At 39.2% G+C, this 18,403-nt stretch overlaps 3 protein-coding genes across 13 annotated transcripts in view; 1 reads left to right on the top strand and 2 right to left on the bottom strand.

Moving 5' to 3' along the window:
• The window catches only part of LOC112253095 (protein bicaudal C homolog 1), a 73,994-nt gene extending 70,539 nt beyond the window's left edge, over positions 1–3,455 (bottom strand). For 3 of the 9 annotated variants that reach the window (XM_024425013.2, XM_024425011.2, XM_024425017.2), the window contains exon 1: positions 2,981–3,454. In XM_024425013.2, coding sequence (XP_024280781.1) covers positions 2,981–3,173 — 193 coding nt within the window. In that variant the 5' untranslated portion in view covers positions 3,174–3,454. Of the gene's footprint in view, positions 1–2,980 lie in introns of all 9 variants that reach the window. The other 6 variants (XM_024425009.2, XM_024425012.2, XM_024425015.2 and 3 more) reach the window with 4 other exon arrangements.
• Positions 3,456–8,355: 4,900 nt separating this feature from the next.
• LOC112253094 (ubiquitin-conjugating enzyme E2 D4) lies at positions 8,356–11,541 on the bottom strand. Of its 2 annotated transcripts, XM_024425007.2 has the most exons (7): positions 11,326–11,541; positions 10,198–10,261; positions 9,989–10,020; positions 9,567–9,644; positions 9,340–9,445; positions 9,032–9,125; positions 8,356–8,772 (listed from the first exon to the last, which is right to left on the bottom strand). In XM_024425007.2, the coding sequence occupies exons 1-7, from the start codon at positions 11,347–11,349 to the stop codon at positions 8,727–8,729; spliced, it is 444 nt and encodes a 147-aa protein (XP_024280775.1). In that variant the 5' UTR covers positions 11,350–11,541; the 3' UTR covers positions 8,356–8,726. The 2 variants fall into 2 exon arrangements, with proteins under 2 accessions (XP_024280775.1, XP_024280776.1); XM_024425008.2 differs by lacking the exon at positions 11,326–11,541 and having other exon boundaries at positions 10,123–10,220.
• A 3,559-nt stretch (positions 11,542–15,100) lies between these two features.
• Positions 15,101–18,403, top strand: part of LOC112253093 (regulator of G-protein signaling 7) — a 51,772-nt gene continuing 48,469 nt past the window's right edge. For both annotated transcript variants that reach the window (XM_024425006.1, XM_024425005.2), the window contains exons 1-2: positions 15,101–15,277; positions 16,267–16,376. In XM_024425006.1, coding sequence (XP_024280774.1) covers positions 16,305–16,376 — 72 coding nt within the window. In that variant the 5' untranslated portion in view covers positions 15,101–15,277; positions 16,267–16,304. The remainder of the gene's footprint in view (positions 15,278–16,266; positions 16,377–18,403) is intronic.

The following is an 18,403-nucleotide window of genomic DNA, read 5'->3' as shown; positions in this document are numbered from 1 at the left end:
TTTATGCAGGACCTTTCCCTTTTGCATAATGCAGGTTACACAAGTTTCCAAGCATTGGAGGCCAGAGATACCGTCACAGCTGATAAAACCTGGAGTGAAAATATACTGAAGTTCCCACACAATGATTTAACTATAGGCCAAACTCTGGGCTGTGTCCACTTCAGGACACCGAGTCCCACATCAACAAAGCCCTCTCCTCCAATGAAAACAGATTTTACAGCGCTGACGGTAACAAGCAATGACCAATCAAAGCATCCTAAACAGGCTTGGAGTGAAATATACAGTATATTGGTTAATTATGCATTAAAAAAAACAACCACCCAAGGATGCTCTTACTACTGATGAAGATGGAATGTTTTAAAAAATGTCTGCAAGCCCTATGGGATAGAGTACGTCCTTCAACTCTTCCAGAATAGAGAAATTAGATTTTTTTTTAAAGTCTAATGCTGTTTCATGGTTGAGGTTGCACGATCACTCACTCTGAACCACTGGAAGAATCTTCCAATTGGCTTATTCATCCCCCCTCCGCTCCCTTGTAACTATTCGCCAGGTCATTGCTATAAATGAGAATGTGTTCTCAGGCAACCTAACTGGTAAAATAAGGGTTCAATTAAATTGAATCTCAATTGGATTTCCTTAATTCCATATGTCATATACTCCCTCCTCTCCTCACATCCTTTTGAAAAAGGTAAAAGGTAAATCGAGGAGGCGAGGAAAGGAAATGTGGAAATAAATGCACTTGTATGAAATTGGACTGTCCTTCTCCACTAGAATGTCATTAGGATAATGACGTTTAAAGAACTGGAATCTCCAAGTACCTGTGTAAAGTGGTATAGAATTTTGAGCTAGTTGAGCTAGACATTTTATCGATAAAATGATAAACGTACCCTTTTATTAAATGTGTGCATGCATTTCTCATCTGAGAAAACAACAGTTGTTTCAAAGGGGGTGTGGGGGATTTCAAAACGCTTCCATGGTAGGATACACCTGAGCATCTTCCCCCGGAAGAGGCAATTGAGGGAGAGGAGAAAACTCCTCTGTTCCTCTATTCACGAATTGACACTCTCCTTCATGGCCACCACTTATAGGTTTACCGGGTCACAGAGGACGGAGGACTCAAGGAGAGAACAGACTTTTGCCCAATTGAGAAAGGCCAACGACTGACCACAGACGAAACAAATAGTAATATTCACTTCATGCCACTGGCTGAATGTTAACATGGAGAAATCCTGCCATGATCATAGAAACTACTAGAAAACAACATGTTAAAGAGATGGTCACTGCCACACACGCGCAGGCACACACACACAGTATGTGCAGAAGACTTCAGTTTAGGGACAGCCTCTGGTTAAGTTGTTTTCCTGGAAAAGGACGGGATGACATGGAGCTTTAAGGACTGTAGAGTAGCACAGCAGCATCAGGGCCACAACCATGAGGAGCTGGAAGTGTGGGTGAAAGAGAGAGAAAGACAGACAGAAAACCTATAACAGTTTTTTTCTTCAACTTCAAAACACAGAACAGGTTTGATAAATGTGCTCCAATTAAACAGGCATTTTTATAATAATGTCCACCCACACAGATCTGGATTATCTTGGGCATACACAGAGGAGAAGTTCAGAACAACATTCATCGGAGGTCAACTTATAATCAAAAGAGTACTGTAATGAAAGGAAAGATTATCAAGGGAGAGTAGATAAATCTGTAGCCCACTGAGTAGATATCCAACAGGATGAGAAAGAAGCGTCAAAAGAGACAAAGACATGGGTTGTCTCGTGTCAAGCTGAATAGGAAACCCATTGTTTTGCATGATATCTCAGCTTCCATGGGTTGTTTTCATTGGGTTCATTATCTCCTGTTGTTAATGTTCCCTGTATGGCCTTGTTGGGCTGTTTCTCCAGCGGATGGCAACTCACGGTCTTCCCGTGGGATTGATAGAGTCTTCAGTTACATAACGCTGGTTTCTTCTTCTACAAGATGCGTTTTGCAATAACTGATGAGAATCTCACCCTTTACATTCCAAGGGACTTATGTCAGTCGTTTAACTGTTCACAGACATGACGGTCATAAGAATGGGAATAGAACTTTATCACCATCTGGAAAACAGTGGGTGCAAATACGCTTTGTATCTCAGACAGATCATTGACTATAGGTTTGTACAGTACTGCACATACAGACTACATGAGATATTGACAAAATAGTATTCTTAAACACTTTTAATTAGGTTAAATAACCATAAACAACGTGGGCTTTTGCATCGTTATAGGTTACCAATGACCAGGAAATATTTTCAGGATAGTTTGGTTTCATCAATAGAAGTGTTTTCAGCTATTGAGGTATCAGAACGTAAACTTCAGCGATGACCATAACACGTGCTCATAGCGACTCCTATTGGTCGAGTCGTGTTCATGCTTCTCAACTGCTGACCGTGGCACAAACATTATAGATGCATGTGAGGTGACCGAGACTTCAGTCAGAATTGAATGACTAGTTTTGCATAAACAATTGTACCGTGTCTAACGTTTGTTTTAATTAATGTAATATTGAGGCAACTTTCTATAGAAGACTATGCCCATTCTAGAAAAATACATGCCATTGATTACATCTCAATACCAACCGAGCAGAGGGAACCACAATGTGTAATTTGCTTTCGGTGATCAAAAGAAACTACAAAGAAATGTTTCAAATTATGGCCAAAATTCTTGGAACCGGACAGTCTCCGAAGACATCAAAAACAAGTAAACGAGCGACAAAGTAACATCAGGCCTACACATTCCCGGACAAGGCAGACACGAAATATAGACAAATAATGTTAATGGAAAAAAACTGCAAATACCATATGAAATGGGAAAATTTGTTTTTGGAAGCATACAGTTGGCATAGTTCCCATTTCCATAACAAAGGAATGTTTTAAAATGTAGTCAAAGTTTTAAAATGTAGCAACACAGAGCACCATATGCCTGTGTTTTTTCTTTAGGCCTACCTAATAACATGATTTCCAGTTTCTTGCGGTCCACTCGAAATCTCTCCTCCGTCCACTCCGGGTCTGGTAAGGCATGGGGTCCGCTCAAGTCATCCTCGGAGCCGGCGACCGGGGAGTCGGTACTGCGCTCGCTGTTCGAGCCCTGGTCGGACTGTTGCAAGTATCCGCTCAAAGAGTCGCACTGGGCAGCCATTGCGCTGCGCAGAAACGTTTCCAGTGGCCACTGCGTTTCGAACTAATTGTAAACTACCAAGTTGTGGATTGTAAAAGCTACTTCCCTACATTTATCACTTCGAGACTGTGTTCAGACTCATTGTTGCGCAGTGACTTATTCCTCGACCATTTCCTCGAGCCCCCTCTGATGTCCTCATAGAGTACCGCTCTAAAAATAGTCTGATCTACAGTTTATTTTCTGAGTCTAGAGCACAAGTAAAAGTTTCACGTGTCAGGCACAACTCGAAGACGTGGGACTCCTCCCAAATGTAGTTTATTGCATTCCTTCCCATCATTTGTCCAAATGAACCCTTTTCAGATTATCACTATTGACTATCATGTATGAAAAGCATAGGCAGTGGTGGAAAAAGTACCCAATTGTCATACTCGAGTAAAGGTAATGTTCCCTGATAGGAAATTACTCAAGTAAAAGTGAAAGTCAACTAGTAAAATACTACTTGAGTAAAAGTCTAAAGTATTTGGTTTTAAATATACTTAATATTTCTTATATTAACCAAACGGCACAATTTTCTTGTTTTTTTTTATTCATGGGTATCCAGGGTCACACCAACAAATAGTTTTTTTCGCTCATCAATCTACACACAATACCCCATAATGACAAAGCAAAAATAGGTTTAGACTTTTTTTCCACATTTATTAAAAATGTAAATCGGTCATGTCACATTTACATACACTACCGGTCAAAAGTTTTAGAACACATACTCATTCAAAGGTTTTTCATTTCTTTTTACTATTTTCTACATTGTAGAATAAAAGTGAAGACATCACAACTATGAAATAACACATATGGAATCATGTAGTAACCAAAAAAGTGTTAAACAAATTAAAATATATTTTAAATTTGAGATTCTTCAAATAGCCTTGATGACAGCTTTGGACACTCTTGGCATTCTCTCAACCAGCTTCACCTGGAATGCTTTTCCAACAGTCTTGAAGGAGTTCCCACATATGCTGGTTGAGAGAATGCCCACATATGCTGGCTGCTTTTCCTTCACTCTGTGGCCTGACTCATCCCAAACCATCTCAATTGGGTTGAGGTCGGGGGATTGTAGAGGTCAGGTCACCTCATGCAGCACTCCATCATTATCCTTCTTGGTAAAATAGCTTTTACACAGCCTAGAGGTGTGCTGGGTCATTGTCCTGTTGAAGAACAAATGATAGTCCCACTAAGCCCAAGCCAGATGGGATGGTGTATTTCTGCAGAATGCTGTGGTAGCCATGCTAGTTAAGTGTGCCTTGAATTCTAAATAAATCAGACAGTGTCACCAGAAAAGCACCCCCACGCCATAACACCTCCTCCTCCATGCTTTACGGTGGGAAATACACATGCGGAGATAGTCCGTTCACCAACACCTCGTCTCACAAAGACATGGTGGTTGGAACCAAAAATCTCCAATTTGGACTCCTGACCAAAGGACAAATTTCAACCGGTCTAATGTCCATTGCTCGTGTTTCTTGGCCCAAGGTAGTCTCTTCTTATTGTTGTGGTTTCTTTGCAGCAATTCGACCATGAGGGCCTGATTCACACAGTCTCCTCTGAACAGTTTATGTTGAGATGTGTCTGTTACTTGAACTCTGTGAAGCATTGATTTGGGCTGCAATTTCTGAGGCTGGTAACTCTAATGAATGTATCCTCTGCAGCAGAGGTAACGCTGGGTCTTCCATTCCTCTGGCAGTCCTCATGAGAGCCAATTTCATCACAGCACTTGATGGTTTTTGCAATTGCATTTGAAGAAACGTTCAAAGTTCTTGACATTTTCTGTATTGACTGACCTTCATGTCTTAAAGCAATGATGGACTGTCATTTCTCTTTGCTTATTTGAGCTGTTCTTGTCATAATATGGGCTTGGTCTTTTACCAAATAGGGCTATATTCTGTATACCACCCTACCTTGTCACAACACAACTGATTGGCTCAAATGCATTAAGAAGGAAAGAAATTCCACAATTTAACTTTTAAGAAGGCACACCTGTTAATTGAAAGGCATTCCAGGTGACTACCTCATGAAGCTGGTTGAGAGAATGCCAAGTTTGCAATGCTGTCAAGGCAAAAGGTGGCTACTTTGAAGAATCTAAAATATAATATATATTTTGATTTGTTTAACACTTTTTTGGTTACTACATGATTCCACGTGTTATTTCATAGTTTTGATGTGTTCACAATTATCCTACATTGTAGAAAATAGTAAAAATAAAGAAAAACCCTTGAATGAGTAGGTGTGTCCAAACTTTTGACCGGTACTGACCCTTTACTCAGTATTTAGTTGAAGCACCTTTGGCAGCAATTACAGCCTCGATTCTTCTTGGGTATGATGCTACAAGCTTTGCACACCTGTATTTGGGGAGTTTCTCCCATTCTTCTCTGCAGATCCTCTCAAGCTTTGTCAGGTTGGCTGGGGAACGTCGCTGCACAGCTATTTTCAGGTCTCTCCAGAGATGTTTGATCGGTCCAGGCTCTGGCTCGGCCACTCAAGGACATTCAAATCAAATCAAATTGTATTTGTCACATGTGCCAGTGAAATGCATACTTACAAGCTCTTAACCAACAATGCTTTAAGAAGTTAAGAAAAATGTGTTAAGTAAAATTAAATAGAAAATAAAAGTAACAAATAATTAAACAGCAGCAGCAAAATAGCATTAGCGAGGCTATATAAAGGGGGTACCAGTACAGAGTCAATGTGTGGCGGCACTAGTTAGTCCAGGTAATTGAGGTAATATGTACATGTAGGTAGAGTTAAAGTGACCATGCATAGATAAACAGAGAGTAGCAGCAGTGTAAAAGAGGACTCTGCGTAGCCCTTTAATGAGCTTTTCAGGAGTCTTATGGTTTGGGGTTAGAAGCTGTTAAGAAGCCTTTTGGACCTAGACTTGGTGCTACAGTACCGCTTGACATGCAGTAGCAGAGAAAACAGTCTACGATTAGGGTGGCTGGAGTCTTTGACAATTTTTCAGACTTGTCCCGAAGCCACTCCTGCGTTGTCTTGGCTGTGTGTTTAGGGTCATTATCCTGTTGGAAGGTGAACCTTCACCCCAGTCTGAGGACCTGAGTGCTCTGGAGCAGGTTTTCATCAAGGATCGCAATGTACTTTGCTCCTTTCAACTTTCCCTCGATCCTGACTAGTCTGTAAAACATCCCCACAGCATGCTGTTGCCACTACCACCACGATTCACTGTAGGGATGGTGCCAGGTTTCCTCCAGACGTAACACTTGGCATTCAGTATAAAGAGTTCAATCTTGGTTTCATCAGACCAGAGAATCTTGTTTCTCCTGGTTTGCGTCCTTTAGGTGCCTTTTGGCAAACTCCAAGTGGGCTGTCATGTGCCTTATACAGAGGAGTGCCTTCGGGTCTGGCCACTCTCCCTTAAAGGCCTGATTGGTGGAGTGCTGCAGAGATGGTTGTCCTTCTGGAAGGTTCTCTCAGTCTCCACAGAGGAACTCTGGAGCTCTGTCAGAGTGACCATTGGGTTCTTGGTCACCTCCCTGACCAAGGCCCTTCTCCCAATTTCTCATTTTGGCCAGGCAGCCAGCTCTAGGGAGAGTTTTGGTGGTTCCAACCTTCTTCCATTTAAGAATGATGGAAGCAACCATGTTCTTGGGAACCTTACATTTTTTGGTACCCTTCCCCATTGATATGCCTCGGCGCAATCCTGTCTCGGAGCTCTACGGACAATTCCTTCCTGGCTTGGTTTTTGCTCTGACATGCACTGTCAACTGTGGAACCTTATATAGACAGGTGCGTGCAGTTCCAAATCATGTCCAATCAGTTGAATTTACCACAGGTGGACTCCAATCACGTTGTAGAAACATCAAGGATGATCAATGGAAACAGGATGCTCCCGAGATCAATTTCAAGTCTCATAGCAAAGGCTCTGAATACTTATGTAAATAAGGTATCGTTCTTTTATTTTTAATACATTTGCAAACATTTCTATAAGCCTGTTTTCAATTTGTCATTATGGGGTATTGGGTGTAGATTGAGGAAAATAAATAATTTAATCAATTTTAGAATTAGGCTGTAATGTAACAAAATGTGTAAAAAGTCAAGGGGTCGGAATACTTTCCAAATGCACTGTAGGTAGGTTTATTTTATTAATTTGACTAGGTTTAATAGATTTACTTAAGTTCATTACTATGTGTATTTTATTTATGACTCAATTCCATGTCACTCTATGGCACCGATGAGATACAGTAAATTAACCGTACTGTAAGAGAATGGCCAGAGGAAGCATTTGAGTTCTAAGAAACATTGAGGAAGCAATTCACATCCTGAAGAAACGATACAGTAACAACAAAACTACACAATGGCCCAACACCACCCCACAAGAACCACTTCTGTAAGAGTTGATACACTGAGATAAAATGGAGAATTTCAGTTTAGACAGTTGAGTTGCCTCTGTGAAATTGAAACATTTAGTCAATATGCTTCATCTCATTTATATGTAGGCCTACAGCGCTATTCCACAGCATACATACAAGGAGACTGAACAAATATTATGCATCTCTTATCATTAGGCTTTAATTCAGATGTTGAAGTTCATAGGGGCAACTTTCATCCTTACGTAGGACTAGAGTGGTTGTCTAGATGGATACAGCTTTGGTCAAAATGGAATTTTAGTAGGATAATTCATGTAGAAAGTTACTTCACGTAGTAGGTGTGGAGAATTACTTTGGTAAGGAAAAGGATTACATTTAGCCAAAATATCAACCCCCCCAAAAAAATCTGCTTTTGACATCAATTTGACAAAAACCCTATTCCATCTAGACATCCCATCTGAAAAGTCAGAATGCACTGTCATAATTAAACCTGATAGTAGCTGAAATTTATATATATATAAAAAATTAAAAAATTCTATTAACTGTGGAGTTATAGATTTGGGAAAAACAAGGTAACTGTGTAATCCATTTGCGTAACCTGCCAGATTATAGCCCTAATTGGAATCGAATTTGCATTCAACTGAGCCGTGCTCCTGTGTAGTAGGTGAGAGGTAAATGCTGTCATCTAGTGGTGAAATACAAAATTACATGGGAAGAATTTCTAAATTCTACTGCCCTAATCAAAAGAAATCCTAGCCCAAACCTCCAGGCACTTGTGCAGATCTAAAATAAATAGGTCTCGCTAGAATAACAATAAAGACAGGATCTATTTTTTTTTGTTTAACTTTAATGCAAAATAATAAAAATAGATTCAGTATAGCTTTATACTACACAATAAAAATCTCTAAAAGGAGAAAAAAAACTATAAGATGGAGGGGGTGGAGTCATAATTGGTCTGTTTTTGTATGGGTCATCTCAGAAATAACTCAATAATAAGTTATATAACATTGGGAACGTCAAACAAAAGGAAAATAATGACTTCATAGCATAAAAGCAGTTAATTTGGGGATAGAAAGTGCTTCCCATATACAACACTTCTTGAACCAGTGTGGATGAGGGGTGGCAACAGTACTGTTTTCAGAAGTGTCCATGAAGTTAATTTGCTTAAACTTCTTCCGTTGTCTCAAACTTCAGTCCTTTACATTGCATACTTTTGAGTCCAATCTCTTGCTAATCTGTTGTACCTGTAAAAACAAAATGTAAACCAGGTTTAACAAAGACTTTGATCCATTTACAGCCAAATCTTATATTCAGCCAGTCTGTTTTAAGCAGCCATATCATTATACAGTAGATACAGTATTCTTGGAGGAGTGTGTACTTTCAGAAGAGATGTTTATTCTATATTTGACCACATGCTGTACACATGAAAGGAATGTCATGTTCATATATTTTTCCTGCTAAAAGAAGAATGGTGTGCATGTGTGAGAGAGCGTGTAAACTTACTTTTCTTTGTCCTGCTTGTAGATGTGTGCTATGTCTGGAACTAGGGGGTCATCTGGGTTTGGGTCACATAGCAAAGAGCATATGGACAATAAAACTGGAAGAACAAAAAGGCAGGGATAACCAGGATGAGTTTATTTCGCAATTACACCAGCAATAATAGTCATTATCAATATTGTCAAGCTTGACAGTTGGAAAAAAAAAAAAAAACATTTGAGATGCATTTTTCAACTAACTTTCATGAGGGTACAAAAGATACACAGAAAAACAAGTTGGTTTACAAACCACACATGTAAGCCAGTTTGTCTTACCTTTTGAAACTGTAAGTGCTGGGGACCACTGTGACCTCAGGATGTCCAGACAGATGCTACCATTACTGTTTATGTTTGGGTGATAGATTTTCGTTGTGAAGGCTACCTATGGAAAGAAAATACATGGAGAAAAATAAAGAAAGTCAGGCATACATACTGCATGTGGTTCAGGGTACTCAACACCTAGGGGAATATTGTGTAACAGGAGCTGAAGAGGTGTTTCTAACCTTTGGTGGTTTGAAGGGATAGTCTGTTGGGAAGTGGATGGTGAGGAAGAACACTCCTCCCTGATATGGGCTGTCAGTCTAAAAGAGGGGTGAAAGGTTCCTTGTTAAAACAGTGCTGTGAACCGTAAAGTGACATCCAATACTCCATAGAATGTTAAAACCCACAGTCAGCCTCGCTTTACTTGTCATTGTTTACAGTAACAGAATTGTGATGGGGTTTTACTGGAGGTGACACACATCCAAGCAACTCCGTTATAGTAGGCTATATAGTAAGACAAGGAGACTAACACGTATTCCTTTGGTGCAAGAAGGTTGAGCTTATAACAATGGGACCAAAGCAGAATAAATAGCTTCCATCAGAAATCAACACAATATTGACACACTTGTCTACTAAAGATTTAGAAACAATGAAAAGGGCTTACAGGTCCCATGATTGTGGCTTGCCAATGAAACACTGTAAAAGAAAGAGACATTAGATCACATCAAATCATTTAATTATTGACAATAATAAAATAAAAAATGGCACCAAAGGGAATTAATCGACTGATGTCAATACCCCTTCATTTCCATATGCATCAAATTGTATTTCTGCATTAATTAAGGTGGCCACAAAAGCTGTAGTGAAACATACAGTCCTCTCCAACTGGTCCAGCTGAGCATTGAGCAGGAGGGTCCCTTTGCAAGTCATGTAGCTCCTGTAAAATAAAATTAAATGTAGCACAATGAATTGTGCACAGGGGGAAAATGCCATACATATAGTGCATTGTCTACCCAACAATGTTGTTAGCTGCTTTGACAAGTCAGTCTTGTGGTCTATATGGCTTTATACGAATTCAAGTAGCTAGCTAGGTGACATGTTGTGCTGTGTGTTTTACATGGTGTAATGTTTGACAGCTGCTGCTTTCTTGGCCAGAACTCCCTTGCAAAAGAGACGCCGTGTCTCAATGTTTTTTTCCTGGTTAAATAAGTAAACAAGGTACCTAGCTAGCTACATATATAACTAGGAATTGACCCCCATATATCCATAATTTAGCTACTGCTGAATTATATAAAGGCGCATTAACGTTAATGTTCTGTTGAAATATATACTGAAAGTAAAACTAGTAAAGATAACTACAATAGCCCACTCGTGGTGATGAGTATTCCAGAAGCGTTTTTATTCATTGACAGACAGGAATAACCAGAACATCAACATAACTAGCTTACAAGTTCGAGTAGCTAACAGACCAGTTGGTTAGCTAATTTACCAATATCTAACTAGCTACTGTAACTAGCTAGTTATGGCGTTGATACGTTACACCCATAACTAGTTAACTTAGTTAGCTAACGTTATTGATTGACTGGTGATTATGCTGGTAGGCCAATAGCCAACAGGTATAATTAACGTTCCTAATATTAGCAAGCTTTGATTTGCCAGCCTGACAAGGTAAAACATTAACAGTTAGCTAACGTTTTATTGTCATTATTGCTGCGATGAAAATGTTGTATTTCGTTGGTGCGGAATAATGGACAAGTCAAACCATTGTTGACAAAGTAGCCAATGGTTTAGCTAGATAGGTAGCTAGCGAACGTTACATAGCTACGCAGCTAACGTCCAAAGCTAAAGTGAGCTAGCTATAGTATGCTATCGTGGAATTTTGTGACAAAGCTAACATCCAAAGCTAGCTAGCTATAGTATGCTATCGTGGAATTTTGTGACAGGACATCGACCAACCGTTTATGAACATGACGACGTTATACAATTAATGGACACACTCACCTTCTGTATTCTTTTCAAAGCCATGTCAGCCCTCCTGAGTTAGGTGTATGGTGTTAACAGTGAAAGCTGTCAGTTGTATGCCTGTATCTCTGCCCAGCTCACCAAAATTTGTTTCTAGAAATTTGCGATTTCTTTTGTTTCCGCTTTTTGTTGGTTTTGACTAGAGAGGATACGGCTTTTGTTAGATTTGACTTTTCGTAACAGGTTAGGAGACCATGTTACGCAGCAGGTTTGGGGAATTAACGTATGTGGTTATGATAATTACATCAAGGTTACGAAATTGGTTAGCTAAAATCCCCCAAATGTTTACTTTTGACGTTAATTTGATAAAATCTGTATCCCTTCTAACCATGACCCTTTTGGCGAGGACTCAAACTACTGTGTATTCTGGGGATTTGAGTTTTTACGTTGAACATTGGCCTGTTAAAGTGACAGTACACTCAAAGATTACGATAATAAATGGTTTATCTGTTGCACATTGCTAATCTCTCGTGGACAGATGCACGTAACATAAATTAAAAGGATAGCTACCAAAATGACATTGGTTTCCTTACCCTGTATGTAACCAGTCTATGGACAAGGCATGACCAAATATTTTTTATGACTAAACTAAGATAGACCACAGCCTGTCATTTCAAATGAGAATAAATTAGCCTACTGTGTAATGTGTGCTTGTGCAATAACTCAATTTGCCTTTCCACGCCTTTTAAACAACTCAATTGGAAACTTGAACAAAGGGTAAAGTCTACTAAACTTAATCCACTGTTCGTAACAGATTATAGTTTTGGGAGCAGAAAACTGTTTTGAGATCAAAGGTTTCATTAATGAGAAAATTTGAAGAATGTCGGCCAAAATCCATTTTGTTCCATCTTCTCACACTGTCTGCCACTGGTCTTCCTCTCACTACCATATTTTGTAGTGAGTTGAAAAGCCAAGCGGACGCTTCACATTTATACATTCAGTGAAATATCTGTCTCATTGTTCTGTGGTATGACAGCAATCTATGCTTTAGCTTAGTTTCGCTGGGACTGTTTTCAAATGTTAACGTTTTGTTCAAATCACCTACAAGTCTTGTCTTGAACCACCAGATGGCTCTAATGTTCTTGACTGCGTGACTACTGAACTGTGGATCATCCTCTAAAAAACATAGACATCTTAAATAAAAGTACATAAGTGCATAAGGGGTGGGGGGCGTCTAAACTGACATATAGAATTGTTTAAGATGGTCATACTATGGATCATTTAACTATTTGATTTGTAATTTTAAGTCCCCTTTAGGTATAGAAAAAATACATATAAGAAAATGATTTGATAAATTATTGAATTTGGCCTTTACTACTATAGCCCACAGAAATGCACTTAATAACACAATTATAAATTGCAAAAAAATACAAAAAAAGTATAACTCATAAGAAACAAGGTTTTGAAGTGTTTGTCCTATATCTAGGAAATATAAGAAAGCTCAGGAAATATATATATATATGTATATATTCTTTTACACATATTTAACCCCTTTTTTTGTTGGCACAAAACTACCTCCATATGTCCATAATGTTTTTAAACCAGTACCTTCAGACAAGTCCCGTGACACATATTCGTTTGTAGCTCAAACGGACTTCAGACGAGTCCCGTGGGGCTTATGGAAGTCATGAATCAAAATAGAGAAGACCATCGTGTTCATGAGAGTCTCATCTTTCTATAGAGTGCCATGTTAGTTACGGACCTTTTTCTGAGAAGACCAATTTTCAGGTGTCTCCTGGTCTGACAAACAGTGCTGTAGCTCTGCAACTTTCCACTGCAGATAGCGAAGGCCGCATAGGTGGATGCGCTGGATTGAGATGCAGCCCATGCAAAAAAACTGAAATCTCTATCTCAGACTGGCAAATGTTATTATGTTACATAGATTGAAGCACGGGTACATCAATATTAATAAGGGGAAGGTAATCCAAAACTAACTGAAAGTAATCAGATTATGTTACTGAGTTTGGGTAATCCAAATGTTACTTTACGGATTACAATTTTGTACAGGAACTGTAACTTGTTACATTTATAAAGTAACCTACCGAACCTAGGTCTTGGTGTAGCACATGTGGATGTGTGAAACTCACTCCTCATTCTGAAGTGCCACCAAATAGCTAACTTTTTGATGTCGCCGACTGGTAAGACGCTTTGTGAGGGCGTTCACATGCGCTAGCAAGGCATAGGTCCTGCGTTTGAGCCTCGGTGTGAGCCTCGTCAGGAGGATGTGGTACTTGCTAAGCAAGCAGCGTGATGTCTGTTACATTGACACGTGGGGATAAAGAAGGCAGGGCATATGACACATATTATACTTGCAGGGTTTTCTCACGGGATGGGCTCCAGTTCTTAGAAGGGACCTAAGGGGCCCTTGGTTGACCCGGCCTGACTTTCTAGTGAGTTCTACTGATAAGGCGTTCAATATAGGGAGATCCCCGGTGACATCCAGTCAATACTGCATAGAGGCAGTGCTTGACTTGGACAGGAGCCCACCGGAACTGAGTACAGGCACCTCAAATAGATATGGAATTATGGGAGAGGGAGAAAGGGTTATAGAAAACTATTCTGCTTGATGAAACGAGAAGCCCCTTGATATGATTGTAGACAAACTGTTGGTGGTAGATTGCCAGGTCTAGGTATTCTGTGTTAACTGCATGTATTAAAATGAACATTTATAGTAACTTGCTATCCTGAGAGGACATGTACCATAAACATTTCTATTGAAAAGTAGTAGTGGATTTATACACGCCAACGAATGTATCATATGGATTGAGAGTCTTCAGGGACCAAGAGTCAGTGCCACAAAAAAAAACAGCGTATCAGATACTTCTGTTTTATCAAAATAAATTATGAGCATAAATGTTCAGCCTTTGAAAAAATGTGTTCAAATATTAAAACTGATTCGATATAAGGTGAGGTTGAGGAGAAATACGAAAGTGAGATGGAAGAACCGGATTTGGGTTGGGATGAGAGTGACACATGAGTCTTGAAGCTCATTTCTTTGCAAATCCTTTGCGCTCTGACAGTGGTGTGCCACCCAGCCAACAATGCTGCATCAAATGAGGTTGTTAATCATTTCTGGATATTCAAGACTGAGTATAATGCATTATTTTACCACAGCAGCAAACAGGACTTGAAAACAAAAAAAAGTTTGGACACAGTGTCACCTAAACCTGAAAGATATGCATACTGTGCATGCATAATGAAGTGAAGGAAGATGTTTTGTAGGCTACAGATGAGAATATCATTATTAGCTTTATGACATTGGCCATCCAATTAATGGCCTAAATGCTAATCAGATATCTCTGGGCTATGTCAATATGATTAACATTCTAGCAAGGTAGGCTAAAAAAGACAAATTATAATGACTATCGAATATGCAAAATGTCACAGTGTGTAACAGAAATATAAGCAATACATAAAGATTACACAGATACATTTATTTATAGGTTTTGGTGGGTACTCATTACACCATTACATGTAATTGACTAAATGTGTATTCCCAATTCATCATCATCATTATCATCATTATCATCCTCAGTAGTATGCCTGTTTCTCTGCTCAGCTCACCAAAATGTGTTTAAAGAAATGTGTGACCACCATTACTGTTTCATAACAACAACACAGTGCTATTTCAATCTGACGGTCCCCTGTAAATGTGCCAGATAGGGGTTTGGATTCCTTGCACGTGATTGGTCATGGATCGATGCACGTTCACGTTATTCTGTGGGTGCCGCGCGCCCGTGCTTTCAGCATCATTTTGGAGAAGAGGGAAGCGGTAACAACCAAGTCTGCATCGAATGCCTGTCTCTAACAATTGCCAATGAATTATCTTCGAATTCCTATGTCTGCCAGTTGACATAGCCTAACCTATCACACGCACTGCACACCAGTTCTGCAAAGAAACAGGATATTCGCAGGCTGTGCGTTTTTTCAGGTAAATCATCAAAGAACGATTGCTTATTTACATATTTTCCTTTTATTCACGATAGATCGAGACAAGTGATCAAGGGAGCGGGGCTTTTTGCTGTAGCTGTCCATGGTGCTGAAATTATAGGAGTCTTGGCTTGATGGAGACACTTCATTGACTATTAGCTATGTGATGATGGGAGCTAAGGGAAGACTATGATATTTACATATGCTATGTATTTTGGAATAATCCTTGAAAGGATGCGGCGGGTGTCGTTTGGGGCGAAGATTAGATACGGAACCTCGGATGCACACAAAATTGCCCTCGATCATTTCTCACCGTTTGTAATGAAAGGTTATTTTGTATACTTTGTATTCACGTTTTGTATTTCGATGGCACTAAATTAAATGTATTTTACACATTGTTCTTTACTTTCCCTTTGAGAAACAACCCTGAGCCTATTTCGTTAAGTCCCCTACATCCACTGTTTTTGATTTAGAGCTTGCCTGCACGTTTTCTTGCCACCGTGCTGCCTTTTCGCATCTCAGGAGCTATTGAATTCTCCAATGTCAATAAGCACGATAGCAAGGCAGAAATCAATAAGGCCTTTGTGTAAGCTTTCATTAAATCTCGATATTGTGCATATGTTAATCGGGTCGAATAGTGAAGGAATGTATATAATGGTAAAATATGAAATGATGAGGAGGAGGAGGAGAATGATAGTGATGATTATAATAATGATGATCACATCACTGTAATTACTGCTATTTGTACTGAAATTAACCAGCCAAAACATTTAGTTAATACATCAATTAGTTGATGATATTAACATTTCTACCACGTTAGCCTATGATTGGAAATAGACTCACTGACATCTAATAGGTCATTTTTATGCACTCAAAGGATTCTTCTATTTTGTATGTAGCTTAAACGTAAGGGACATTTTGTTCCTGTAGGATTCCTCTTTAATGTTTCCATGCCATAATGTTCTCCCCTGTCCTATCTCTCTGCTTCAGCACCTGAGCATTACTGAGGCTGTTCACCCTACTGGATCATGGCACAGACCAACAGTGTGGGGAGCAATGGAGTAGCCGATGAATCACCCAACATGATTGTATACAGAAAGGTAAGGTGTGCAGAACAGTGTTCAAATTGGGTGAAAACCCATTCAACCTCAGTGCACTTTTTTTTGTGCTGCACTTCAGTAGCGATAAGACAATGTGTAGGCTGATACAAACCCAATGCTAAAGGACACACATGTACAACTAGAAGGCTTTGACTCTACTGAAATCCATGTCCTTGATTTGGTTTTGTAGCGACAGCTAGTTACAGGTATGTGGCATCGAAATGAGGGTATGACGGGGGTGTCACCATGTGCACTGATGCACATGACTGTACATAAATGCAAACATGCATATAGACACTTGTACTTGCATGCAAACACACTCAGGTTACATGGTCTGGTTTGTTCCAGAGGCTCTGGTTGTGTATGTATGACATTCAGCCATTTTAACCAGTTGAGTTACACATTTTGGAGCAAAAGGAAGGAAAATGCATTAGAATGTCTAGTATGTTGTCAATGCAGTATTTCTTTAGATTCAGCTGTGGAATCTATCTAGTCCATCAGTGCAACTCCCCACTGAGAAAGAGAAATGTGTTGATGATCTGTAGGGATATCTTATTAATATAGTCTTACCTCAAGCTTCAAAATAGCTTGAAAAAATATAATGAAAAGTAGGGAGAACAACGAAATTAACTTTTTTTCTGTGTATTTTACTCAGTGAATGTGCATGTGCATGTGATTTAGCATGATTTAGCATTTTTCATAGCTGCAGAGTATATGGCTAGTGGGGATTTGGATTCAGCTCACTATTTTGTTTTGTTTTATATGGAAGAGAGTATTTATTTGTTTATTTGTTTTGTTTTATATGGAAGAGAGTATTTATTTGTTTATTTGTTTTGTTTTATATGGAAGAGAGTATTCATTTGTTTATTTGGCTCCCCATTAGCTTTTGCTGAAGTAGCAGCTACTCTTCTTGCGATCCACAAAAAACCACAAAACATGACAAGTAATAAAACACTGATACACTGATAGACAAGGACAGTCACACACATTTACAATACAACGATATACAAACAATACAACAACAACAAATATGTGTTAGAGTGTGTATGTTTGTGTGTGTGTTTGTGTGTGTCCCCTCACAGTTCCCTCTGTTCCATGTGATGTTGTTTAATCCTGTTTTTAACATTTTGCTGTTTGCGTGAATAATTAGAAATGGAAGGGATCATGGCTCTGTATAATACTGTGCAGTGCCATTAATTCGTTTTGGACTTAGGGACTTTGAAATGACCCCTGGTGGCATGTCTTGTGGGGTATGTGCGGGTGTCTGAGCTGAATGTTATTTGATTATGCAGACAATTTGTAATTCTCATCACATTAATATTTCTCATAAAAACTTGAAGAGTAGCAGTTAATCTCTTGTCAACCCTCAACCAAGAAAGACTGGCATGCATGTTGTTGATGTTATTTGCAATGGACCAAAAGCCAACTTACTAATTGCACAGTAAAAATGACTTGTGTTTACTGTTTTCTGTTAATATTATTTGCCAGGTTAATGGCAGAACATAAGTGAAGAGGCAGTAGCTGGGGTTTTGTTTTTCTACATTATTCTCTGACACATCTTTTTAGCAGAGAGGTCAGATTACTTACATTGCTCTGTACATTCATTGCTGAGGTTAAATGTGAAAAATGAGGTCTCAATTCAATGTGAAACATATTATGGTGCACTGTAGCTCTTTGTCCCTGGTCAAATGAAATCTCAGTGTTTTTAGGGAACTGTAAGAATTTACTTCTACTACCAGGTACTCTCCATAGGTAGATGCTTTCAGAGTGTGTGTAGGCAGTTGGAAACAAAATGAGGTGTAAAAATGACAGAGATGGGCTCAATTGAATTCTAAGGAATTCTGTAGGTAAACATATGACAGATTTTGTGTGAGGACTCAGAGGAAACATGGTTCCCTACTATTTCAATCAACTCTCCGGTACAAGTATCATTACAACTTGAAGCTGATCCTTAGAGACAGCCTAACAGTCACAAACCTCTGGGTCTGTGAATTCAATCACGTGCGAGCTGTTTGTATGTTACCACA

Source organism: Oncorhynchus tshawytscha, linkage group LG06 (assembly GCF_018296145.1).
Source record: "Oncorhynchus tshawytscha isolate Ot180627B linkage group LG06, Otsh_v2.0, whole genome shotgun sequence".
Classification (NCBI taxonomy): Eukaryota; Metazoa; Chordata; class Actinopteri; order Salmoniformes; family Salmonidae; genus Oncorhynchus; species Oncorhynchus tshawytscha.
Note: the sequence above shows the minus strand (reverse complement) of the source record. Positions and strands in the feature narration are given on the sequence as shown.